This window comes from Euwallacea fornicatus, chromosome 17 (assembly GCF_040115645.1).
Source record: "Euwallacea fornicatus isolate EFF26 chromosome 17, ASM4011564v1, whole genome shotgun sequence".
Taxonomy (NCBI): domain Eukaryota; kingdom Metazoa; phylum Arthropoda; class Insecta; order Coleoptera; family Curculionidae; genus Euwallacea; species Euwallacea fornicatus.
Window position 1 is genome coordinate 1,425,102 of NC_089557.1, and position 27,105 is coordinate 1,452,206.

The 27,105-nt window shown below is 39.5% G+C and overlaps 1 protein-coding gene and 1 long non-coding RNA gene across 3 annotated transcripts; one reads left to right on the forward strand and one right to left on the reverse strand.

The window, feature by feature from the left end:
• Positions 1 to 545: 545 nt before the first annotated feature.
• Positions 546 to 26,745, forward strand: LOC136344428 (ras-GEF domain-containing family member 1B-like). Of its 2 annotated transcripts, XM_066291887.1 has the most exons (10): positions 3,293 to 3,575; positions 20,570 to 20,812; positions 21,150 to 21,367; positions 21,421 to 21,686; positions 21,885 to 21,944; positions 22,647 to 22,745; positions 23,985 to 24,695; positions 24,750 to 24,893; positions 24,980 to 25,182; positions 25,244 to 26,742. In XM_066291887.1, exons 2-10 carry the CDS (start codon positions 20,592 to 20,594, stop codon positions 25,494 to 25,496), a joined length of 2,175 nt encoding a protein of 724 aa, XP_066147984.1. In that variant the 5' UTR covers positions 3,293 to 3,575; positions 20,570 to 20,591; the 3' UTR covers positions 25,497 to 26,742. The 2 variants fall into 2 exon arrangements, with proteins under 2 accessions (XP_066147983.1, XP_066147984.1); XM_066291886.1 differs by lacking the exons at positions 3,293 to 3,575; positions 20,570 to 20,812; positions 21,150 to 21,367; positions 21,421 to 21,686 and adding exons at positions 546 to 1,926; positions 2,539 to 2,589 and having other exon boundaries at positions 25,244 to 26,745.
• Positions 18,522 to 26,979, reverse strand: LOC136344436 (uncharacterized). Its single transcript, XR_010732960.1, has 3 exons — positions 26,922 to 26,979; positions 26,766 to 26,871; positions 18,522 to 18,875 (listed from the first exon to the last, which is right to left on the reverse strand). It is a non-coding gene; the product is annotated as an uncharacterized lncRNA (long non-coding RNA).
• Between the last annotated feature and the right edge of the window lie 126 nt (positions 26,980 to 27,105).

Sequence of the window (27,105 nt, forward strand, 5' to 3'; positions counted from 1 at the left end):
CGTCACAGACACAGCTAATCCTAAAAACCCCACTTTTTGCCATAGGTCTTCGCCTCTGTTGTTTTCGACTGTTCCACTTCGGTAATCACTTTTCTCCAGCCCCAAAAACAGCATTAAAATGTGAAGCGCATAGGCGTAGTTGGTCAACTGATATGCCCTAATACAGGACTATGCAAATATAGATGAAATGTCCCTGACTTTCGTCCATTCCCCCTAATCAAGACATAAAATTAATCAGATACAGAATCCCTAATAAATAGCGCCGTGCGTGTTGCACGAATGACCATTTTTCCATTAGGACAAAAATAATTGAAAATAACTGAAATCTCACGAATTCACATATTACCTTATAAACGCATCTACCACTGAGTTTATAAAATTAAAAAAGCGTTCGTTGATCCAGGGCTCGTTGTTTATAAGTGCCTTGATTCGCCTCTGGATTCGCGCGTCTGGATAAGCGTCGTGACGTCGACGTCGAGCGCCGCCACGCGGTTCTGGATCGAACCGACGTTTAAAACACTGGGAATACACCCCTACGTTTTCTTGGCTTGTTTATAATGTGCGTTACCCTGCAGCCCTAGATTGCACGAAAATCCTTCTACCCTTGCAGTTCCTTTAAAAAACGATAAAAAAAACTCATTTATATTAGTGCATTCGTTGTAACAGTGAGTGTCAGTGAACCTTTAAAAACGCGTTAGTTTGTACCTCTGCGATACAACCCTCAATATATTTTGGGGTTAGAATTTCCTTCGTTCTCTAATAACTTATTAGTGGTTACAATGTGACTGTATTTTTGTTGGAACACGCACCATGCAAGAACGCGATCATCCAAAAATACCCCCTAAACCGATAATAGCCACCAAACCGAAATATGTACCTCCAGTAAAGATCCAGCAAAGGCCTGGGGCTTCGCAGAACCCCACCGCACCTCTACGCAAGCCTAACTCGGAGAATTATAACACAGTTGAGTATGTGGATAAAGAGCAAATTCTCAGGAGGAAAGGTAGAGGTGACCTTGGTCCTCCCACCCCTCCCAATGTGGAGCTCACCAGGAGGTATGGATATAAAGAGGTGTATTTCTTGCCGCAAAATGATACCGAACCTCTATATCCCAGGAGGGAGGAAGTTTTGTTTGGAAGAAAGACACAAGAGGACGTTTTGTCGTCTAGAGGGGACACTCAGAAAATGTCCACCTTCGTCACAGAAAAGTATGAGAAATTCTATAAGAAGACTTTGGAAGTCTCTCAAAAACCCCCTAACTCTCCAAGCACTGTCTGCTGCAGTATACTCTCCACTGCAGCTACAGATTGTTGCGGAATAATGAACATGCCCAATGGCAAAATGACTAAATTAGACTCAGTAGATTCCACTTCATCTGATTCAGGGGGATTCAAGGATTTTGTTCCGGCCCCATTTGAAGACTCCAACTCCTCAATGTTTCATCATCACAGGAAAATCTCCCAGCCGGAATTTTTAACCGATCGCAAATTATCAGAAGCCAAACCATTGGGACATCAACGAAAAACGTCGCAGCCCAACTTCGAGACCAACAAGCCGAAATATGTGGCCAACGCACAAGCTTTGGCTCAATTTTTGCCGCAAACCGAACAAAAAATCCTACAGCACAACCAGAGGACTGAGGAGGCCCGCACCAGACAGCCAAAACCTATACTCTCCCATGGAAACATACAGCAATCCACGAAGAAATTGGAAGAGCTGCTGGCGCAGAGATTAGAAAGGGAGAAAATGGGAAAGAAAGGGCCGAGCTCTTATGGCGATGGAAGCAGTGAGGATGCCGAACAGAAAATGCGGATTCAGAGACAGATGCAGCAGAAGTTGCATGCGGATTTGGAGCAAACCGTCAAACAAATTCAGGAGATTCAGAGCACTGAGTATCGATTGCCTCAAAACAGAAAATGGAATGAGGTTAGTTTTGTTTGATTCAAGCCCGGTTTTAACTCCTCACGTTTTCTTTACCAAAACAAAAATGACACCTGTAACGTTTTTAAACCAATTTATTAATCCTTTGGAGTGAAAGGCGTGTGTCATAAGCCGCCTTGCCTTTATAAGGCTTAATAACCGCTTAAAGCTACAGAATTAAATTGATTTATGTTTTTCCAATAGGATATAATCTCCTTCCAATTGATACACGCAATTTGAGTCTCCAAGGAACTTTCATTGCTACTTTTACCACTCCCAAATTACTTCCTATACAAACCCGAGATGTTTCAAATGAATATAGACCAAGTTTTAATAACAAAATATTTGGGTCGCCAAGGAACATGTGGCAATATTACAGTTTGTAATAGTTACGTTTCACTAATACTAATTGAGAGTTGTAATTAACTGATAATGTTACGGTTAAGCTAAGCCCATGGTAGTACAGTTGATGGTTACATAAAGGTATCAGACCGCGGAAATGAAACTGGGTTTAAATTAATGGGCGGACGAACATAAAAATTTTTAGGAAAATAATAGTTGAGTTTAGAGTTTAGAAAGCGAAAAATTACTAGTTTCTAATTACAAATTATTTTGCAGAGCAATCGAAGCCAACCTGCGATTGGCTTAAAACATACTCCCAAGTCCCGGGTAAGTACCATCAGTTTCATTGTTGATGTTTCAATTTGTCTTAACGCCGATTATTATTTGTTGCTGATAACGTTGTATTTATTGTACGCCAGAAAAGGGAAAATTTTCTTCTTTTCTGAATGATAAAAAACAATGGGGTTTGCACCACCAAAAAGGAAATCGATATCCTTAAAGGAAACGACATCAAATCCCCATCGCGATCGGCAAACAAAGCTCGCACGGAATTCATTTTCAGTTATATTTTCAGGGGGTGAAAACTTGTTTATATTTTGTACTTTTGGTCTCTCCCCGAACAGCGATTAGAAATTTCAGACTGGCCCTGGTATACCTATTATCTGTCTCTTTTCCGCACGAAAGAGTATGCCGAATTCCGATAAACCCCGAACAATACGTAATCGGAATTAGTCGGGGCGCATTTGGAACTGCATACTGCGTGCGCTGTTGCCATGTTTGATAGCATAATTATGGTTGAAGTGAAACATTTCAATTTTTTTTTTTTTAATAGTATATTTTCTTTGCTAGACATTATATAGATAAAACTAGATTAAGCCAAAATTTGACTGCTTTTATTCCACTGTTCCCCATTAAAAAATGTTTTCCGCTACTGTTTACGCAGTCAGGCAACGTCGTACTCCGCACAACAACATCCAAGTGAGTCATGCACGCGTGTGATTGGCCCGCGGGCCCTGCCGCTTTTCAAATTCAGTGGCCCAGTCAGTTGTTATTCGATAGCGTTTGGGGGAAGCGTCGCTGTGAGGAGACGTCTCTGCTTCACTAAATCGAAAATTACGCGATATTTATTTCAGTTTTTCTCGGAATTTTATGTACAATTTGCCTTGTTGGGTATTAGTGTTTACTAGTAGACTTAACGATGAAAAACATTTAACTTATTTTGCCAATTTTATCTTAATTTGTGTTGATTTTCATTTTGTTCCCCTTAAAGTGGAGTGCTCTATAGAATTTCGAAAAGAGGCCCCCGGCATCATGTAAGTTAAGGAATTTACTTTTATTGCAGAAGCTGAGGTAAAAGAGAGGCAATATTAGGTGTTTAAAATTTGGCGTCTCTTTATCTTTCTTCGCTTTGAGATGTCCGCCATTTTCGATGGGCAAAAGACGCGAAATCCATGGCCTACTTGACAAAAAAATTTAAAGTTTTTAACGATTTCTATTGGTTCTCATTACGCATTATGGCCGTCTGTTTGATTGTTACTGTTCTATCAATTACTTTATTTACAATCCGTCAACATTTTCTCCCTGATTTTAGTTACAGCTGGAGGTAATTTTCTCGTAATGATTACTGGTATATGTAACAGCATCGATGTGATAAGTAGAAACGTAAAATAACGAGGTACAGTTACAGGTACCAAAGTCGTTTCAGTTCACTCTGGTTGGTAGGAGATCCTTCTAGTAATTTCCCTCCGTTTAAATAGCATATATTTGAAGATTTTTCGTTTCTCTTTACAGTAGCGATTTTCAATATTATTAGAGGCGCGAGGTTTCCACGAGAATAACCAACTACTGAATGATACCAGTGGTAACTGATAACAGACGTAATCAATACATTATAGATTGATGACAGTCGAGATTTCTCCTGTATTATCGTAGGAGATAGAGATAGAGAAAGAGAGAGTAATTAACTAGTAATTAAAAAATAAGAGTCGCCACCACCCAGAGAGCAGCAATCTCTATTTATACTGCATATTTCACTGATAGGTTGGCCCTTTCTGTATCCTACCCTTGTAGCTTCGCTTGTACCCATCCAATTATTCCCTTTTGAAAGTTTTAGTCTTTAATCATATGAACCCTTGGTTATTTTGTATAATTAAGAACATAACTGTGGATAACTGCAGGTATCATTACGTATATCAGGACGCATACCAGTTTTTAAATACGTAGAGCACGTATATACTTACATAAAGTTATACGTAGAGCATATGTATAACTTTATGTTATTTAGGTTCAGATAACCCAAGTATCTAACTTTCGGAAAAAGTTTTTCGATTGTCTTCCTCAAGGTCTTAATTTTCCCATGCATTTTTCCGCCTATTAAATTCCAATACTTTCAGTTTGTCAAAGCATCAACAGTCTCCCAAATAGATTACCACATGCAGAATGATTTATGTTAATCCTTGACTGACCCAGACATATTTCCTCCAAGACATTTGGCAGATCGTCCTCTGGCATCTGAATTTTTAAGCGTCAGGCCAAGTGTTAATTCCATTTGGTCTTTCCAGCACCGTTTTTTTTCTAATGTTTCATCACATGATTGGAGTTCATAGATACGTTTAGCTCGTACTTAAGCACCAGAGGCCATTTTATTTCCCTTAAAAGCTTGTCGTGGCTTATGAAATAGTATCCAATTTAAGAAAAAATCAGATACTCAATGTTAAACCACAAGTTATTTTAATTCAAGGACGCGGCTATATTTATTTGAGGTGTAAAAATAGGTAGTTTTTCATGTAGTGTGTTCTTGACATACCTTTACCTTTACCTTCGTTTGCGGAGATGTGAAAAATCTCTACTACGTGCTGAGTGGATGACGGATTGAAAAGGAGAACCTGTCGCGTCCTATTTAGACGCTTCATGTGCCTTTCACAGTAAATATAGCCTTTCCTGTACATGATCCAAGAACCATTCAAATCGGTCAGGCTAATTTCGATGAACAAAAGACGGAAGTACCTAATCCGTCCACGTTCGTCCATTTTTGCTTATTTTTCCTAACTACTCAAGCCTTCTTCTCATGTCGTATCGCTTCCTTGTTTTTATTGAGTATATATAAAAAAGGAATTTGAGTGTTTTTTACTCAAGTGGAAAATCGAAATGTACGTTTTTCTGGACGCCACACAGGGTCTTTGAACTTCAAAGGTAGTACCTGTAAGACAAAGAATCACAAAATAAAATAAATTTACTTCTGCACCGTAACCTGTAACCAATGGACATAAAAGAGGCCTTAACGGCAAGTACTTTTGAATATTTTATGTCTTTCTACCTAGTTTATGAGAGACTATTTTTGTCAGTCGCGGTTGGATTTTACGAACGTTACCTCATATGGAAATAAGATTCTCATGTTTAGGTTGTGGCAAGACGCATCAATCATCGCTCCTCTTGGCATATATACATATACAAATACACAAATAAAAAAATTACAATGTCTCCTTGAATGTATTAACATCAATCTTGGAAGAGAATACAACAAACAAGGCGCTATCGTAGTCGGCATCGAAGTTTGTTTCATTAACGAGCAAATTGCGACAAATTATTTGTAAACAATCGGTTGACTTTTTTATTGTCTGGTTGACACTAAAGGATGTTTTTTTCATCTCACTTTGAAAACAATACATCAACAAGTCAGGTGTTAAGCAGAGATTTTAACCTCCATTTTGCGTGTGTGTTTAAAATCGCGTCATTAAACGATCATGAGTAGCGCACAACGGGGCAAAACCACCTGCCTCATATCAAATATCGCCCCTTTCTCTCATGTAATCCGATTTAAATCGACCGCTTATGTCCCAGCTTCGGCATTACTCGTCTGTTGGTTGTTGTGGGAGATTGAACAAGAACGGAGGACTTGAAGCTGAATTGACTGCTGGAATTATTAATGCTCATGTCACACTAAATAACTGAAAAGGTAGTCCGTCAAAACGAAGCTTAATTGGACGGTTTTGGCCTACATTAAACAGCAGCTGTCCACTTCATTTGACCCCTGTCCAACTTTTACATGCCAAGTTTGTGTGCGTTCAACCGCACTTTGAATCAGATTTGATTTAGGATTGTTTTTTCAATTTGACAGTTCTTTTATTTAAGTAGTCAGAAATTTTTGTGAGGTTCACTTTGAGTTTAACGGCCCACTTACTTTGGGGGCCAAATCCTCTATACATGTTGCGGCCTCAAATTTTCCATGGTCGCTTTTTTGTGAACAAGTGAAGCGCTTTAGACAGCTTCGCGATTATTTTTGTGATGGGGTTCTTCGGGACCTAATTAATCTGAAAATTGAAATTTTGATCTACAGCGAATCCCAAAAATATTCGGACGAGTCCTTTTTGAAGATTTCGCGAGTTCTAGTTGAACATGTTGGTTGTTATTTTATTTTTTTATGTCAGAAACGTCTTTATCAATCATTTATTTGGGGGCCTCCGTAAAAAAGAATGCGAAATCTTTATAGTTTATATACCAATTTAAAGAAAAAGTCTAGAGAATCATTAAACACGTCACGAAAATATTCGGAAGGTAACAGCTTATAATTGCTATAATTATATATAATTAAGTTAAAGATAAATAATTGACGTAATTTATTAAATTAGTACATATTTTGTGTGACTACCTTTTGCTCCAACTACACTTTTCAAAGCTTTTAGTCATAGAAGATACAACTTATCTTAAATAATTTAAATCAATTTTATTCCATTCTTGCTGCAACCTGGTTTTCAATATTGTTTTCGATGTTATTTCACGTTTTTTAAGTTGCCTTTCCAAATGGTGCCGTACATTTTCTATCGGATTCAATTCTGGAGATTGGGGAGGGGTTCTAAGGACTTTAGGACAATTGTACAACAGCCATTCACGAGCAATATGGGCGCTAAGTTTTGGACCATCGTCTTAGTGTAGCTTGAACGAATTTAATATGCTCGTGTTTTCCGCACTTTTCCGTAATCTCGTCTTAAAACGTGTAAATACGCATTTTTGTCGATGGCACCATCAATGAAAACCGATTCAACGACTTTCGGTGATGATAAAAATCCTGAATCACAATTGAACCTCCTTCACGTTTCGCCGTTGGACAAAAATGTTGTTTCTGCAGTTCTTCATTTGCTTTGCTCGGTACCATTTGACGTTCGTCTGAGCCGAAAATATGAAATTTTGACTAATCACAGAACATTACTCAATTCCAATAATTATCTGGCTTGAAAATGAATTCTTAAGCAAAATTTAATCGCTCCTCTACTGCCATCGCTTTTCCTGCATACCCTGCAGTAGTTCCCACAGTTTCTAACACACCGTCGAATGGTTTCACTATTGACTATTTTATTAGAATGATTTTCCAATGGGGTTTTCAATTTTGGAGCACTAACTTTGGGGAATTTCCTAATGGTTCTCGTTATGGAGCGGTTGTCCCTCTCGTTTAACAATTTTGGTCGACCAGCTTGTTTGTTTGGAAGTGTTTTATCTTCATTTTTGTAGCGTTGGACCATGCCTCCAACTGCGCTCCTTACTTAATTGGAGCATTTCCCCAATCTTTTTACGGGAATTGCCTTTTATCGAAACTAACATTATTTCTCTTTTGTGCCCGACCCATGATGGATGTTATTTCGATCCCTCCTCTGCGACATCTACATTCAGCGGGCAAGGAAAAATGCACGCAAAGTGCGTAAGAATTCGTTTCTTTCTGCCATGAATCATTTTGTGGTGCGTGCCCTCCTAATATGTTGTTGTGGCGCGTTTAATGGTTCTCTAGATTTTTTCCCGAAATCGTTGTGATTTCGCGTTCTTTTTTTTACGCAGACCCTTAAATAAGTGATTGGCAAACACATTTCTGGTGTAAAAAAAAAAAAATAAATAATAACTGACATGTTTAATTAAGACTCGTGAAATCTTTAAAAAAGAGGGCGCGTCAGGATATTTTTGAGATTCACGATATGCATGCGTGTACGTGCACAAAAAGCCTATTCTAGAATCTCCATAAGGTCTACTCAGCTTAACTCACACAATTCCGACCTTGAATAACTTACATCAATAGTAATTTAATCGTATCGTTAATTACATGTGAATTTTTTTTTTTTAAGGAAAAATCGCCAAGGTTTTTGATTAATTTCAATGATTACGTTCACTGATCACGCATTCGCCGGACTTTCGACGTTTTTGCTTATATATCTGCAGCTTGGCGAAGTAGAGCCAAATCACACGATCTGTCCTGGCAGATGTTTGTGTAACTCGATATTAGCAAAATTTACACATTGAATCAATGCAGATTGACAGAACGTGTTGCAAGTGGCCGAAGCAGCTGCTGCTGCAGGGCCGGTTGAAATGTCTGCCGAAATATTAGGTCTCGTGTAAATCTCGAAAATTCGAAAACTGATATTAAGCCTGCGTCTGCATAACGAGCTGCAAAGTTTCCTGCGTTCGTAGAAAATAGTTCGTGTAAGTTCTAATTAGCTTGATCAGGGTTTAATTTCGTAGGCAGCTCCTAGAGATGAGAAATGCAGCATTTCGAAGGTGAACGATGAAAATTAAATTCATTAATTTCATTTTACAACTTTTTGCCTTTGCCCGTCTGCCACCCCATGCGTCTCGTATACCTAAAAAGGCGACGTTGCCGATACACCTTGAAATGCAATCAAAATTACGAAGGTCGAACGACAACCAATCCCTCCCAGCTACGGAGGGAGAGGGGTTGCGCGCGAAATTAAGGAATAATATTAGAACAGGGTAGATTGTCTGGAAAGACAGATCCAGGACAACCAAATGGAGGGCGTCAACTCCGAAAGATTAGAAAAGGAAGTGAACAGACGTGTCGAAGAACTAAAGAGGACAGGTGTAACGTTGGTCCATTCATAGAAAATACCTGATTGACAGTTCTGGCTCTCTTTTTCAACCAATGTAAAGACTGCTTTCCGTTTAAACTGACAAGTCACGCCGCCCTTAATTGTGCTGGAAGGATGCACCGTAAAGAAACAATGTAGACCACTGTTGCCGATAATGGTCATTTTTGATTCGCAATTAAAACTCTTTTCATCATTTTTGCGGTAACATTCATTTGATGTCCCGACTCTGCTTTCAATGAAAACCCGAAAACGGTTTGGAAAACAATAGAGCTCGATTGCCAATCTTTACAAAAAAAAAAATAAATATGACTCACCCCTGTTGTTGGGGATGCCCGAGGGGCGCAGAGTGCACTAGGGGGGAAAGAAAGGTCTTTTAGGGTGCAGTTTGATTGAGATGGATGGGTAGGGATAAGAAATAAATATCTCCGAGGGTGATGAATAAAAGTTTGGGTTAGTTTTACGAGCTGCGTGAGCGAAATTATTATAGAACTCCGCCAGGGGTAAGTGAACTTTTAATGAAACCCCAAATTGGCGTTCTAATGATCGGTTTCCCATTTCGACTATCTAGTAATGTGTTTGCCCAGCCGGAATTACCGCGCTTGTATATGATAATAATAATTTGAGATATTCACGTTATACAATAGCAGTTGTTTTGTGTTATTTTTGCTGATCTCCATAGTCCCAGATTCATGCTAAATTTAATTCGGTGAATGCCTCGTACCATACATACATACGTACGTTTCGGGATAGTCGTAAAAATATTTATGTTCCCAATATGTCTTGTTCCTGCTTATTCCCGATAAAAGTCGAAACATATTTCTTTTGTGAATGTTTATTGACGCGCCAATATTTTTAGACCTAAAGAGGGAATATTCGGAATTTGTTTAACCCACTTTTGTTTGTAACAGTGAAATTTCATTCTATAAGTCAGATTTTTCCTAGGCCAAACAGAAGTCACTCACCTCTTGACGTTTGCATGTCGGATCTAATAGTAAAGCCGCTTCCAGCAAATAATTGCCATAAAAGAAATTTGAATATAACATTAAATTTCAAGCAGTAAAAAATAATAAAAAAAAAACCTAATTGTCGGTGGTCTACTTCTTGACCATAAATGTGCGACAACCTCCCATGTAAACGTGGCATATTGCTTTTTTTGACCGGCACAATGTCTCTCACTTTGCATTAGTTTTTATTTATTTGGGCACGTTTTGTGCACGTTATCTAGACAAATTTCTCTTTGTTGGGCCATGTTAAAAACTCCAAATCAGATAGCCGCAAAATCGTGTCGTGATTCATTGCAGTAAATCAAAACTATTACCACTTGAAGCAATTTTTTACTCTTGCGGTTGGCGAGATATATCGCGCCTGACATTTTGATATGAAAGTGCCAGCTTAAAATGTAGTAATTTAAATGCACGAATGTGATTTGTCGCAACATTTCGTTACAACGATTGAGTCGATTGTGTTGGAAATTAAAAGTAGGGGTCAATCCTTGTTGAAGTTAAACGCGAAAGCACGCGGAGATCTACCTTGATTACAAAATGGAAATTTTGTGTCGGGGAAAACGGATCGATTTGGCATCACGGCTATTCGATTTGGTTTAGATGAGCCGAAGGTGCGTGGTCGTACGACACTGTGTGACTGGGATCGTAATTAATTTTTGAAGTTTGAATTGCGAAATCGAACCGTAACGGGGCTATGAGGACGCTTTTTAACTTGACGCGTGATATACGTCGGTTTTCTCCATCTTTTGCCTTAATCGGAAACTAAAATATTAAAACAAAATCGTTCGACTTCGGTGATTTATAAGCAAGACGTAAATCGCGTCGATTTGGCAACAAGGCGCATCGGCGTTGTTTTGCTTGTGTTTTTCCATCTGATGTCAATGTTCTTCAACGTTGCCGGACCTTAATTAAATTCCTTCTGTTCCGATTTCGACTGTAAATATTTCAAATTAATTCCGAACCACTGTTCTATCCCGGATTTCACCAAATAAACAGTTTTCTCTTCGGCTACATAATAACTGCTGTTATGAATTATTCACAAGCACCTGAACCACTTGATGTGGTGCTACCAACGCGGTTTTCGCCAAAATAGTTCCGCCAAGTAGGTGGTACTGGTGTGGGCTAAAGCCGGGACACGCCCACCACTTTGTTAACATAATACGGAAAATACATACGCAAATAATATTTGCACGTTCGCTTATGAAGTTGTTGTAAAGTCAATCAGGAAAAGTGTGCATTCTGCTATTTGCTCTCAAAAATGCCCTTTTAGGAAAAACGATTCGTCGGCTCTCTAGCTTGGTTTAGTACAAAATGGCAAGGGAACCGTGTTTTGCCGACTATAGACGTCAATAATCGTCTCTTTAAATTAGTTTCTGCTCTAAGGGCACATACACTGCTCGCATAATTCGTATTGTAACATTTGGACGTGAAAATCATAAAATGTTTACGGGTAATTCTGCAAGCCCATTAAAAGCTAAAACGTAAATATCATCGCAATTTTAGTAGTAATTTCACTTTACCGGGAATGAATATATAAATAAGATTTTATTTAGCGCACCGAGTTATTGCGGTGGCATCTTTGGTTATACCGTTAATACACAAATGTCTGTTTCAATCCATAACATTAATGTCACGTTTCAATTTGCCGAACAAATTTTCCACACAGGCTGCGGACGAAAGGATCCATCCTCTTGTCCTCTTTTACGGACATGCAGTTTAAATGGTCGTGCCATGTTGTTGGTAATTTTAATCTGTCAAATGCCCTCGGTTCGAATACATTCACGTTTCGCTAATTCGAAACGTACGGTTGGTTTTGCTCGATTTTTGTCGCTTGCAGTCTGACAATACCGATCATTAACGAAAAGAATTAGCTGGCTGAAAAGGCGGTATAATAACTATGAGTTTGTTACAGGTTGAATACCCGACCATCTGAAGAGGTGCAATTTTGAATTGACGTTTTAAACATAGAGGGAACAAACGCTGCGTCGTTTATTAATCAGGAAGCGGCAACGGCGCGCTTCGCATTTGTTTTCGTGTATAGTTGCATGTCAGACATTAACAGATTGAAGCTGCAAATCGGTTGTGCAACGTTGCCAAACGCAGTTGAATGTCTGCGATTAAGCATTCCTGTGGTGGAGGCAACCTTTTCGGCCACGAATCGACATCTCCGACCATTAATTTCGCATAAAGACCCGCAATCTGTTGCGTGCACGTAATCAAAATTAAAAAAAAAATAATTGAATCATTTTCCTTCCCACAGAACGTAGTAAATTAAAAAAGAACTATTATGAAGAAACGAGACAGTCCCATCTAGGGAGTGAGTAATTTATTTCCAAGGAGATATGATCTATCACGATGAGGCCTGTATAGCTGAGCGGCTGGGAATGAAAACTCCGATTCTCTTAGATGAAAAAATGTTGAGAAAATTGCTGGAGCGATCGAGGATGGACCCTAATTGAAGACTGAAGCGTTATTAAATTCGTGCTTATTTATTGCATCGAAGATGCTTCTCTATCGGCACGCCGAGGTCGTAATTAATGCTTGGGGGTCTTTATTTAGCCGAGCTATTATACCACTTTTTGCGGAAACGACAATGTTGCAACGTGAGGCCCTGAATAAGGCTCGATAATGGCCGGTCAATTATAGGTAATCCTAACAAAACAAGCTCAGAGATTCAACGAATCCTACGGCGCAAGAAAAGTTTACATGTCGCAACGTCTTACATCAAATTAGTTGTTCAATTGAAGCTACTGTGACTTGCTCAATACATTCCAATTAAACTCCTCCACCATCCATCACCCGAGAAATGCAAGGACAATTTTATCGACTTATCTGGGGATTTCCACCTTAATTTCTCCAATCTGGGGCTGATTTCTCCACCCCTTTTAATCTGGGAGCAGCTTTCGATGCAAACATTGTAAATGCAAATTTACACAGAGAGGGCCGAATTGGTACAACATTAGTTTGACACATCGCGGATCAAAATGGAACGGACCGTCAATGGTGGCAAAAGCGTGACCATTGGCCCACCCAGCAAATATTTCGAGTGGGCCCCGCATCGAACGGTGCCTGCTCGTTTTGAGCATTAAACACGACACAGAATTATGGGAAAGAGCGTTTGTGTTAGTTCATATGACCGTCGAGGAGCAAACGAGCGAAAATGCCTGAAATAACCTGTATGAGTTCTAAAAATGAAATTAGGGATTTTTTGGGGACGTGATTTCAAGGTTCTACACCCCTACATCGTCGCAAAGGCCACTAAAAGAAGGTAACTAACCGAAGATGTTTGGAGCATTGTTCAAAGAAGGAGGCGATAAAAAGCCTGTACAAATGTTAGTCGTGGAATGTGAAGAAGTCATAGATTAAAAGTTCATATCGATTTGGCAAATAACATTCCTTCAGATTCTTGAATTCGAGTCTAGTTTCTGGTCCCCAGACAGACAGCAAACAACTTTTCGATTTTTCTACAAAAAGGTATTTTTAGGGAAATTAAGGAGCGGAACATTTTCTCCATCTCCACGTTTTGAGCTAAACGTCGGAAGTTAATTCTCTTTAGTTTTGGTGGCACCACGGTACTCATTTTCAGTAAATGTTCTCCAAGAAAACTTATGACGTATTCGGGATTCCAAACATCGCCAAATTGAAACGAGGAGTTTTTAAATTTTCGAAGTTTTAATTTTGTTACAAGCGGAAAACGAATAGGAATCGGAGACATTTCGGTTTATCCGACAACTCTGGCTCGTCAACTGACAATCACCGAGTGAAAATTGACGTATTTCGCCAAAAACAAAAGCCAAACGCGGCGGTGCCATTTTCATCAATTCTATCCAATTTAAACAAAACGAGGACGGAATCAAGGAGTGTCGATTTTGTTTGAAGTCTCCACGCACAATTACACTAAAGTGGTTCTGCTCGCCACTAACAAATTATAAACATTGAAGCGTAGATTTCGCATGGAAGAATAGTAGGTTATTATGCAAATCGCGCAGAGACAGCAGGGACACGATAATGGCCACGGCCGGTTGAAACCGTTTATCTGCAGATTTAATTAATTGGTTTGCTCCATCAATTACGCACCAGCGCAAATTGGCAGCTGCAGCCATTGTTTTAGTATCGGCCCAAACCGGTGCAAGTTTGCCGTGGACCGAAATTAATGGCTTCCCTGTCGAACCCCGTGAAAAGCGGTTAATTAGCTACCTTTAATGGCGATATCAGGTTCTCAGTTTGAGATAACCATAATTTTTTTATTATTGCATAATTTCGAGTCCCTCCGACAATCCTCCGGCAGGAATTGTAATAAATTCCTGAATACGCCTAGGGATTTTAACACAGCAATTATTGTAAACAACCAGCCGCAGAGATTTTTAAGCCATTACAGTCCTCCAATTTTGGCTCGAAAATAAACGACACCATTAGTTTTGTGTAATGTTAAATGAGCGTTCATTTGGCCTCTTAAGATTCTCATTGAAATGACAATATTCGCGCCTGAGCATCTCGTTAAACGTTGTTCAACACGCATCACCTTCTGCCGTTAGGGCGGTAAAGGCCCTTTACTGATGATTATATTCAAATTTACTATGCAAAGATCGCGAAAGGGGAGATTCTGGAGTTTCCTTTGGTGTTACGGGTCTGCTAAAGAGAGATAAGAATATTGTCAGGAATGATTTTTCATTCGTAGCTAAGTGAGGTCGAGTACTGTCGATTGATCCGAAAAGACGGCGATGAATTTGAGTTCTTGAGGTTTCAATAGGTGACAACGCCGCGGGTGCGTGACAGAGAATATCGGCGTGACAACTTCGCACCAAAGGCAACAAACGTCTGTTGCTGCGTTGCCACGTATCAATGAATTTTGTACGGAATCGAGAGTGTTTTGCCATGGAAAATAACGAAACGTCACATTTTCATAAAGTGAACAAGCGCTCTGTAGAACAGTTTTTGAGGCGTTACGTCTCCCGTACAAACAACATGGATTACGATATTGGTTATTAATCACGACCCAAGTTCAAATAGATCAACGTGTTTGCGGTGGGGAAAAGGTGTTGGCGCCACGAAAATAATAAAACTAATAAGAGCGTCCATTAAGTTAAATCCACTCGAGATTCCGCATTGGAGGAGGCGATATAAGAAATTTAAATGTGCCAAACAGCCTTGAGACATATGGAGGAGTGTTTGTATTATTTACGGAACGGTCCACTGACCTTTTTTTATTTTCCGAGAGCGTTGTTGACGTCACTTTTTTTTGCGCATTGCTGGATCGTAGAGGTCGAAAAAATAGCGAGTACTACGGAATTTTTCTAGGCAATAATTCGTATTTCGGTCAAACTGTCTCTCAGTTCTCAACATTCTCTTCTTGCCTATTAACATTCTAATGAACGTGCCATTTCAAAGGAATGTCTTAAGTAAGTAAACTAACAACGTGTTTATCATTAATTGCGCGTAGAAAAGAAGGTGTTCCAGCATAAATGCATCGCTAATTATATAGCTGCAGTTTCGAATATCAAATCGGCACAGTTAATTGATAGCTACCACAGTCGCGTAACTCCATACAAGAAGCTGGAAATAATACCGATCGGAAGCCTCGTTCGTACGATTGCTTACTATACAAATATGGAAGTGGCGTTTGATAAAGCCTGCATTGTGCCATGAAGCACCCTAATTTTTTAGTGCCAGCTGGCGCAATACAATAAAGATGGCGATTCGGGGGGCGGCACGTGCCGGAACATGCAGAAGAGAGCCCCCTTAATAGAAGCCACAATATGGATAAAGTAGGTAAAAACAAAGAGGCAAATAAAAGTCCAGGTAGGCACGTTTACAACCACGGACTGAAGGTCTTAAGCAAGGCTTAGCGAGCACAAAAGAAGTGGAAACTGGTTTCTCAAGACAATATTTGTCTGTATAGTTTAGGTTCACGGTGTTTAAATGGGATTTTTTTTTTCTTTAGAAATATCGCTTTGAGACATTTGAGGAAACACTTTCGTAGGTAGTTTTATGCGTCGCTGTCGCAGCAGTTTTAAAATCACCTTTGAATTCCGTGAAAACAATGAACTAACCTAACCTAATTTGTCGTCATGGACCTTGACCCTAACTCGATGGTACATTAATCAAAGCGTGCAAACTCCTGTTTTAATTACCGGTCATCGACCATTTCCTTAATTCCGTTTTCGATTTTTAGCAAGGGTCAAGCGCTGACCGACCAGCGAGTGTTTCGACCGGCGCATTGACCTTTATCATCGCGAAAAACCACATACAGTTAAAGAATCTAGTCTCAATTTTCCCGGAAAATTAGTTTAAGGACGTTGCAATCTGGAAGTGGCCTTTTATGGGCAGACCGGTGCACCTGCGCGAGTCGCTGACGCGACAATTAAAAAATCACTTTAATGAGTTGTTCTTAATCTATTTAATGTATACACACGTGTTCCCGATTTTTACGACTTTCTTTTTCTCAGTCTGGGCTGTGTCCTTCGTTCGGGATCATTTAAAAAACCATTTAAAAGGCGGCCGCAACCGTTGATTGCTTTTTCGCAGATGACTTGGAGTGCGTAGTTTATTACACGCTCTGATTTGGTTTAAAATAAATTGTTGAACGATCTTGCTTTGACCACAACGAAGCTAAATAGATTTAAATTCCTGTTTATATGTTTGATTTAAGTCCAGAAAACAGCCTGTAGATAGGTACGTGCACATACTATTGTATGCTTTACCCCTGCTCGACTTCCAACTCCGAGAAATCTGGCCTGTTGCTTAAGGGTGGTTTCACCTCGATTTCGGTTAAGTATAAATTTCAGTGGCATTGCACATTGCCCTGGGAATGTCTCGGCTTGGTCTAAGGATGATTTATTAAGTATTCATGACAGTTTGGTGAGAATTACGTTCCTAGAAGGGAGCGAATTAATTTGGATTATGACGCACGTTCACGTTGGGGTTACGTCAGTAAAAAATTAAATTCAATATTAAGTAGCTCGGGCCTAATTTGTAAGTTGGGAGCCGTGTCCTATCACCTTCGAAACAGGTGAAAGTTAGTTCGAATATCGTTTTCCTGGGAAAAAATGCTTGAACTTCATAAAGTACGTTTGCTTGAGGCCCCACCCTGAAAGGTGCGTTTCTTACTATTCCTGAATCTTGAACACCCTCTATCTCGTTCTACAAACTACAACTGCTTAATTATTCCATTAGACGATAATAAATGCTGTGTTACACGTAATAAAAATCGAACCTGTTATGGCCACAAATCAATCAGAAATGGGTTTATGATCTCTTTCCAAACAAGGTGCTATTTGAGTAATGTCAGTGACAAAACTTTGAAAGAATTGATCATAAATCATACAGGAAGTTACGCACCCAAAAAGATTTGCCCAAAAACCCATTGCTTGTTATCAAAACCAGATACACAAAAAAAAAAAAATGTTTCGTGTATGAAAGTCTGATGTCTGTAGGTAACAACACATTGTTGTGGCAGTCGTAGTGATCGGTACTCCGGCGATACTGAGCGAATTGTAACTCAGAGCGAGGATCACGATCGCAACTGCATATCATCCAAACTGTCACCGCGAAAACGCGCCTTAAACTGGGGGTATACAGCACATACATGCATAGCGAAGAAAATTTGCTTTATGGTTCACCGTTATCTGTTACCGTTTATACAGCGCATAGCATATACATAACCAATAACATAGAAAGTGCATATCTTTTTGGCTTTCTATGTAATCAATATGCGTATACGTAAACCCAACGTTAAACGCTCTTTTAACGAATTGCGGAGTTGGAATGTTCTCCCTGTTCATCTCGGCCCCACGTTATTCAAGTCAAGGACAAGTTGACAAATTGAAATAATTCAATGTAATTGGTCTAGATAACAACAATTAACCATATTTAGGCTAGAATGATTAATTAACTGTGACGATAGGTCATTATGGCGATATTGCTTTCTTTGAAAAGTAGTAATAAAGGCTGCGAGAAACGAACGGAGCAAGGAAATTGTAGGGCGATCTTGGCGTTTCGCAAATTTTCGGAAGAACGTCAAGAGTTGTTAAGGAACTCGTGGAAAATATTGAAGTTCCTCAATTATATTTGGATGAAGTTTTTGAAGTTGTAAGTCAATTTTGTTGAACCCTAAGGAATTTACCCAAATATAGTTTGAATGCAAGAGATTCGTGAAAAATCGAGCAGAAATTCCCAAGGACTTTTTAAGTCTTGTTGAATCAAACAGCAATTGTGGAAGTAACACTCAGAATTTTGGGGATTTTGCAGCAAACTCCTCAGTTTCCGTAAAACCTGATACATAGCAGTGAGCCTTCAAGGTCGACCTTGAAAATACTAAACATCCTTAATTGAGCACCCATACATTATTATAATATTCTAATAAAAGAGCTTATTATACACCATACCTGTTTAATTATACGCCGCAGAAACTGTCGAGTTTCCTACTAAAAAACATATTGCTCATCACCACTTATTCGTGTTAAATCAACACAGTTTCTTGACATTAACGCTCATAATGACCTCATTGAAGTCCGATTATCAACAAATCTGAATAAATGATTCATAAATCGTCCAGTTGTGAAACTGAATTTAAATAATTTAATTATAGTTTATTGCTTTCCTTGTGATGCGGTCCCGGTGGGTGGGCAGTGACGGGGGTCAATTGTCGTCTTCAGGGTGAAGGTTGCTTCTATCAGTTACACACGTGATAGATAGATAAAATGCCAAGGAAGGTGTATCGCTTTCACATGATGGGATTGATGGCCTGAAATTTTATATCCTTTGATAAAAGTTTCATAGTTGAGTGGTTATGTGATAAGTCGAAGGGGTTTCTGGTTACTTCTTCTCGTTGAGTTATATATTAACTCGAAGAATGTAACTGCTTGAAAGAAAAACCGTAAGCGGAGAAAGTGCAGGAAGTACCTTTTTTGTTCCTCGTTTGTCTGCGTCTTAAGCACCGTAAAGCGATATTACATAACGTCGTTTTCCAAATTCCTTCACATTTTCATCGTTACGCTGATGGATTTGGTGGCGCCGAAAGTCTGACAAACACGTTTTTGCTATGGATTTATGCGTTTCTGGATATTGCGATCATTTGCAGGAATTTAGGCCTCAAATGTCTAAGATTTCTGGGGTGTCTAGATCGGAAAAGATTTCTCGGACTCAGCGGGAAACCTTTGGTTTGATAAAGGCTTCAAACGTCATTTTACGTACCTTCAGGAATTCTATTATTGGTTTTATTGCGCTGTTTCTGAGGAATCCTTGGGTCGAACGCAAACACCACTGAGCAATATTTCCTCTTAACACCATTTAATGCCGAGGTCGTTAAAGCCATTATTCATTAACCGATCTTTATGTGTAGAAAGAATTATAACTTTACCTCTTCGCAGGCATTGTGTTCTAGTTTCTACCTACGTCGTTTGGCTGTGCTCAATTCGCCCAATTTGCTTGCGTACGCACTTACAATGTTTCGTTAAAAATATCTGGTGAACAATGGAGCTCTCGCTTCAACTTTTCAAACAAGAAAAGGTCTATTGTTTAAAATCTGTCACCGGTAAATTTTTGCGCCGATTTGTTTTACTCGCCGTCCAAACAGTGAAACATGGCCGCGCTCGAGCGAACTCTGCTCGTTCTGCGAAGGTCGCTGAACCGAACCAATAACTTTCGTTTTGTGTTTCAGCAGGATTTATCACCTGGCCACTTTAAGGGGGATACGCGGTACTCATCCAAAATTCAACCCCCCAAACGTCTTTCGGACCGCTTAAAGTAGTAGTGTCCGTGTCGGTGAATTTTCCCGAGACACGACACGCCCTAAATCCATTATCTTTTTGTATCCGCATGTAAAATGATCAGGAAATTGACGAGCTTCATTTCCGAAAGGGATTTTTGCTCGTTAAGTTGAGCGCGATGCGATCTATCCAATCCGTCTGTCACGTCGCTCCTATGATGGTCTATTTTGATCCGAAACATGTGCGTCGAGTAAGTGGCCGGAAATTTCGGATGTCGCTCACCAACGAAGCGGAAATTGCGTTCAGAAAATGTAACATTGGCAACCGTGCAGCTATCTGTATGGAGAATAAAAACGTTCGCTAATATCAACAAATTCCTCATATGATCAATTTTACAGTCGGTGGCGAACTTTGGAGCAGACCCAACGCCGAACTGCCCAGTTATGTACTGTCCGCCGTTGCAGCAACCATCGTTTTAATTTGCTACATTGCACCAACTCTCGGTTTTATCTTTCAAAAGCAAAACACAAAACCAACTTCATTTGCGTTTGTGAACCGGTGTACTGCGGCGGCACTCTGAAAGCGCATCCACAGGACAGAACCTGCTTAAATATGCATACCGACAGGCCGTTGCGTGCATATTTTAACCGCCAATCCTAAATATTGCCCTCTTCTCTCTTACATCATTCTCCTCTGAAACGAATTCGAAGTGTTAACGTCCTCCTTGCAGTGCGGATCTAGTCCCTAGTTAGATGGACGACCCCGAAATCCAAGAAACGGTGGAAGCCATCTTGGGCAAGGGGGCTAAAGTGATCGATTGCGAGAAAAAGTCGTCGATCAGGGAGGAAGAGGTTCTGTTTATCAACGGCATTCCTGTCGCTTTGGAGGGCAGGGATGGTATGGCGATCAAGCAAGCTTTGATTACAGGACAGGTGCCACCTTGCGATCTGTTGAATAAGTTGCTCATTGACAGGTGAGTTGGTTCCAAATTAGACGTCTGACATGAGATAGGTGGCGTTGTCGTTCTTCAAACTATAACAAAAAATAGTGAATGTGGCGCCTGGTGGACAAAATTAAAGTGCAAAAATTTGTTTAAAATGGTCGTCAGTGTGCTTTCATGACGTGTACATGTAGTTCTTCCCACGATATTGGAAAATTTAGCCGCCGATGAAAACGGTAAGAAGCGTAGGTAAACCGAAGAAAATGAGCAAAGTAAATTTCCCTTCGCATTTTGGCCATCAGACGTGGCATTCATTTTTGGACTCCTAACGGGTAATCTTTAATTTACCTGTAATAGATTTTTTTTCCAGCGGTATCTTAAAAGCCCCAGTCAAATTAGACACCTCCCTCTCAGTAAAAAGCACCACCGTGATAAAAGAAGAAGTAATAGTCTCTAAGGATGGCAAAATCGTAGACGAACGTAGCAGAGAGACCAAAGACCACTCATTTTACTCCTCCGCTATGACCGAAGTGTTTGAACCAATCAAAATCATTCCCACTGCCGAGTTGACCAATGGCAGGTATCGTGGTACGTACTCCCGGACCTCACCCCACAATCCCTCTTGGACGATAATTGCTTAGGTAGCCCCAATAACGGGTCCAAGTGGCCGAAGTACGGCAGCAGCTCTAGTGCCTCCAGCTATGAGTCTGAGCAGGAGCAGCCAATGAGCTTCGGGAAGCCGAGGCAGTGTCTGAGCAAAGACTCAGGACATATGAGCTCGGAAGTCACGGACAAGGTCGATTTTACTCAGAGCAGTATAGATTCGTTGAGTTCTTATGATGAAACTGACTATGTTTGCGAGCAGCTTAGTCAGTGCGCTAGTTTCGTGGGTACTAATGGATATTTGGTGAGTGGAAAATGAAGGAATAGTCGAGGTGGTTTTTTTGGGTATGCGCAACGTTATCAGCAATAAATAATAGCGGCAAGAAAGCAATTTCTCGGGTCGCCCGAGAATGTAAAATGGCCTTTGAAAGGCGGAATTTTCGACTCTTCCCGTATTATGCTTATACGGTTTTATGCATATTGAATTTCGATTTTATTCCAGCCCACAATATTTGGAACTGTAGCCTCAGATCTGACACCAAAAGACTGTTCAAATAGACGGGTAAGTTCTTGTTATGCCTTATAAGGATTTTCGGTTTTGAAATTTTACAGGAATGGAAATAGTTCTCGGAAATATTTAATGAAAAATACCCCCATCTCCATTAATGGATAGAAATTTTTTTTATGATTTTCTGCAAAAAAGAACTCCCGTAATTAACTGTTTACGAACAATCTGACTCGGTTTAATCTCAAATTCGCCTTACAGTGAACAGTCCAAGTTAGTCGAAAGTCCTGAAAATTGTTCTCTAAAGTCAATCAGTGGTAGCCAAAATGTTTATTGTAAAGATTCGGTCAAAAATTCAGAGTAGTGTTTTTTTTTATCAAAAACCACAATCGCGTGACTGGTATAATTCATGTCACTCGTATAGTTATCGAGATATTTATCACCCGTAGATTTAGGCCAAGTTTGCTTTTCGAGCATTCTTCATACACAATAAATATTCGCTTTCACTAACGTTGCAAGTTTCCCTCACTAGACACTATAATGCCAAACCGTGGCCGAAATTAAATGTGCTCTGTAGATTGATCGCTTGTTAAACCTATTGCTGTGACCCAAATTCCTGCACGTTTTTGATAGTCTGTTACATTTTTCTTTCGTGAAGCAATTCGCGGTCCTAGTGTCGCATTAACCGGCAACGTCGCCGCTTGCTTTTGTTTTTTTTTGTTGCTGTCAAAATTTAATGAAAACATGTGTCATTCGCAGAGTTTGCCGCAGACGCCAACGATCAAAAGTTTCTCGACGATTTTTTCCGGAGACCCGAATCAGGACGGTTCGGCGGAACTGGGGTTACAACAAGATAATGTAAGTTGCATGAATATAATAATTATTATTATTGTTTTTATTGGCGTTATTTAGTCACACACAACTCCGATAAAAAGTAAAAGAAATAATTGATTTTTCGCCACCATTGATAACCCGACGCGATAGGAACGGAACTATGAATGGCTCTGCTATAAATACGGTTATCTGTATTCTTAGTTGAACTGAATTGTGCGAGGAGCCACGTTTTTATTAAGGATTATAAACAATTGTCTCTAATTATAGCAATTAGTCAATGAGTTCGAATGATACAAGGAAGTGCAGGCATAAAGGCGGAATCGCGATGATTAGAATGTTTTCATCGTGATTATAGTACGTTTGCACCATCAGATAAACCAAGAAAAAATAGTAAAAATAGGTGCAGATTTCCTAGCACCGATGTGTAGGTACCATCTGTCTGATAAGGTGTGGAGGAACCCTATTTATTTACGCACCATGCAAGTTTATTTTAAAGCCCAACTGCGAGAGCAGGTTTGTTTGTTTATGGTGTTTGTTAAAGTACTTGTCACCCGGATTGTTTTCAATTCGCAGCATTAGATATTTGGTTATCGTTTGAGAAACCTGTGGATGTGTGTTGGAGAAAGTAAAGTCGAACGTGTAATCTTCAAAAAGAGCGTAATGCTTGTTACTTGATCAGTTGTGGTACAAAATATGTAATATTTGTATACAATGAGAGGTGAAAAGAGTGGAAGATGAAGATAAATGTAAAATTCTATGATTTAGCTAACAAGTATAATACCATTAAGCAATAAGGTTCAGGAGCGCTGGCAACGATGCGTAATATAACATGAGATGGTGTATGTTGTGTTGCTAATCTATTATCGCCAAAGTGTCATTAGCACGATGTACAGTATTGCCGTTGTTAGTGTTTAGTTCGAAATTTCGCTTGTGTTTACTTTTTTCTCTAACTGCTAAACCTTGTGGAAATTCAACAATATCACTTCTACGCCAATACCTGTAGTTACTCATTTCCTAGTTGGAGGCGTACTACCTAGCAATATTTTTCAAAAATTCTTTTATATATTTTATGTTTATTGGATCTTCCAAATCCTTGCAACTATTATTGCACCCAATAACCAGTGGTAGAGCACGTTGTTATTAAACGAAAAATTACAAAAAATATATTCATGACAGTGAAATAGGTTCGTAAGCACCAATAGTACGTTATCACTAGTGTTTGGTTAATATGAAGTTCACCATTGTAAACACTAACTCTTGCAGGCGTTAGTCTACAGAGACGGCAACCTCCTCAGTGGTTCACTCGAAGCCCTGATCCAACACATGGTGCCAACCGAATCATACTACCCAGACCGCGCCTACTTGTTTGCTTTTCTCCTTTCTGCCCGCCTCTTCATCAAACCCCACGACCTCCTAGCCAAAGTGCGGGCCTTAGGCGAACAACAACAAGGTTTGGGTGATGGCACCCACTCTGGAGGGACCCAGCAAATGCGCTTCGCCGAGAAAATGGTGCAATTGTTGGCCGAATGGACTGAGCAATTTCCCTATGATTTCCGGGACGAGAGGATGATGGATCATGTGAGAAAAGTCACGCAACAATGCTGCACCATCAACCCCAGTTTAAGAGCGAATGTGTCGCTGCTCTTGCACAATTTGCACCCAAGATTGACCTCCTTGGAAGATTATGAGAAATCGTTGGAGAACCAGACGAATTGTGCTTCCTCAGATGAAAATATTTCTTGCCCCGATATCTCGGAAGTTTGCCCTAACCCTGAAAAGCTTGCCCAGCAGCTGACACATGTCGAATTAGAGAGGTTGTCGTTTATAGGGCCCGAGGAGTTTGTGCAGGCATTTGCTAAGGAAAATCCCGCATTGGAAACGTCGTTTAAGGATTTGAAGAAAACTAGGAATTTGGAGCAGTACGTGCAGTGGTTCAATAGATTGAGCTATTTTGTGGCTACGCAAGTTTGCAAGGTAAGTGTTGGAGATTTGTGGTTGTTACCAGCTCTGATTTGGTCATTTTAATAGTATCAAAAGAAAAAGCAGCGGGTGAAAACCGTGGAGTATTGGATCGAGGCTGGAAGGGAGTGTTTCAATATAGGGAACTTTAACAGTCTCATGGCTATAATAGCCGGGCTCAATATGTCGCCTATTTCAAGACTGAAAAAGACAGTAAGTTTCCATAACATCACATAATATATAAAAACATCCACGCAAACTAGTTATGTCTTTACTTGAACCGGTCCCCTACTTTTCAGTGGAATAAAATCCAGTCCGGCAAATTTGCCATCTTGGAGCATCAAATGGATCCGAGCAGCAACTTCAGCAGTTACCGCAGCACCCTCAAGGCCGCCATGTGGCGCAGCGCCGGTGCCACCGATCAACGCCAAAGGATCGTCATTCCCTTTTTCAGCCTACTGGTCAAAGACTTATATTTCCTGAATCAGGGATGTTCCAACAAGTATGTTACCCCTTTTAAAGCTCCCTGGGAAAATTTGCAAAACAATTTCTTTCATTTCCAGACTACCCAACGGTCATATCAACTTTGAAAAGTTCTGGCAGTTGGCCAAACAGGTGACGGAGTTTATGGCGTGGAAACAGGTGACATGTCCCTTCGAGAAGGATCATAAAGTGATATCGGTGCTGCAGCACAGTCCGGTGCTCAACGAGAATGCCCTGGCTTTGGCCAGTTTTGAATGCGAACCGCCTGATAATAGTCAGGAAAAGGAGAGATGCAAGACGCTTAAGGCGGAAGGAGGACAGAGTAACTCTTAATTATCATTTTTTCTCGACCGTTTTATTCCTGATTTCTTGAGAAGGAACAGGTCCTGTTGGAAATGGGCTCGAATTAATTGGTTTTGCCATCGTGATGAGTTGTTTATGGGAAATGTAAGAGATACTGTCCTATTTAAGGTAATTTAGACTGTATACTTTTGGTCGCGTTTACTCGACAAAACACTCCATAGCATCTATGGCTTCAGCAGTTTTTCCTTCGTTTTTATTGGTAATTTATTTTTCTACAACGTACAAAAAAATGTTATTGTAAATAGCTCGTTTATTTTATTTTTTTAAAAGTGCGTTTTTGTCATTCTTTCGTGGATATCATCATGCCGTTATTGTTTATTCCTTATTCTTTTGTTTATATATTTCTATTTGATAAAGTTTTCGCGTCAGCGGCGATTGTGATTTGTCTGTTTTAGATGGAAAAATTCCAAGTAAGTTGCTTTAATGTTATTATTAGAATAACGTTCCTTCAATTCGGACGCCATTGTCCCCTTGATCGTACAATATAATTTCTAAAAATCAAATTATTTACTTACGTGAAAGTGGTCCTTATTTTTGCCTATGTGACGTTTATATGTGATGCAAGATTATTTTTAGGCAAAGCATTAATTAATGTATAGAATAGACGTGAGAAAGAAAGAAGACTTATAATGATGTAAAGCTCCCCGAAGAGAGTCACACTACATTCATTTCGTAATGTATTGAATTATGAAGAAACATGGAGAATGTAATCCTCCCACTGACGTTGACCTAAGGGGAAATTATTAGCGGAAGTATTCGCTCTCTTCTTTTTGATATTCTTATTGCAGCCATTTTTGTATTAAGTGTCTTATACCTCAATTTTTTACGAATATTTATATAATATACTCTACACGTACTTAACTTCGACCAAGGTATCTTGACTCATAGTATTTATGCGCAACATCTTCAAGTAGAAGTAGCATCACCTTTAAAAGCTTTAATTTGCCTCCTTGTTTAGACAAAATAGGAGAGATGATTATTCGGACTAAACCTAATACGCCACACGATATTATTAGAAGCTTTTGCCGATGTCGACCCACTCCTCACAAAGCGCATTTCACATTTAAAATATGTACTTCAAGAAAGACTTACAAATTATCAGTATTCTAGTCATTAGATAAGGATTTGTCGCGTATCGCTTTACTATTAAATTTAGTCGTTAAGCTATCGAAATGTATAAAATATTTGTATTGTATCAATAAAAAGATGTTTTGTGTATAAAAAAGTTGTTTTCATTACCTTCAATTTCAGCGTCAAACCATCTACAAAATGAGAGGAATAAGGAGAGAGACGGGAAGAGTCATCTTTATTATTTGGCGAAATTTACTCCATTCAATATGTAGATCTGTAAATAAATGATAAAATTATTAGTTTTCGTAACTACTCACTGTTTACATTGATTATATCAATGACCGAGCTCATAAATCAAAATTTAAAGTGGCCCTCTATAATCAACATCTACCACCAATGACACTAAGTCGTCTCAAACTGCTCCTAGCGCCATCTATTCGCTAGTAGGGTCATGAAATCCGTTATTTGATTTTCTACATCATTTAAAGTATTTTTATAATAATAATGT

What these genes read in the sequence shown, in the direction of transcription:
- LOC136344428 (XM_066291886.1), top strand. Translation starts at nt 811, where the DNA reads ATGCAAGAACGCGATCATCCAAAAATACCCCCTAAACCGATAATAGCC. An exon ending in TGGCTACGCAAGTTTGCAAG is followed by an intron (nt 24,696 to 24,749) that starts GTAAGTGTTGGA and finishes TCATTTTAATAG; the next exon opens with TATCAAAAGAAAAAGCAGCG. An exon ending in TTTCAAGACTGAAAAAGACA is followed by an intron (nt 24,894 to 24,979) that starts GTAAGTTTCCAT and finishes CCTACTTTTCAG; the next exon opens with TGGAATAAAATCCAGTCCGG.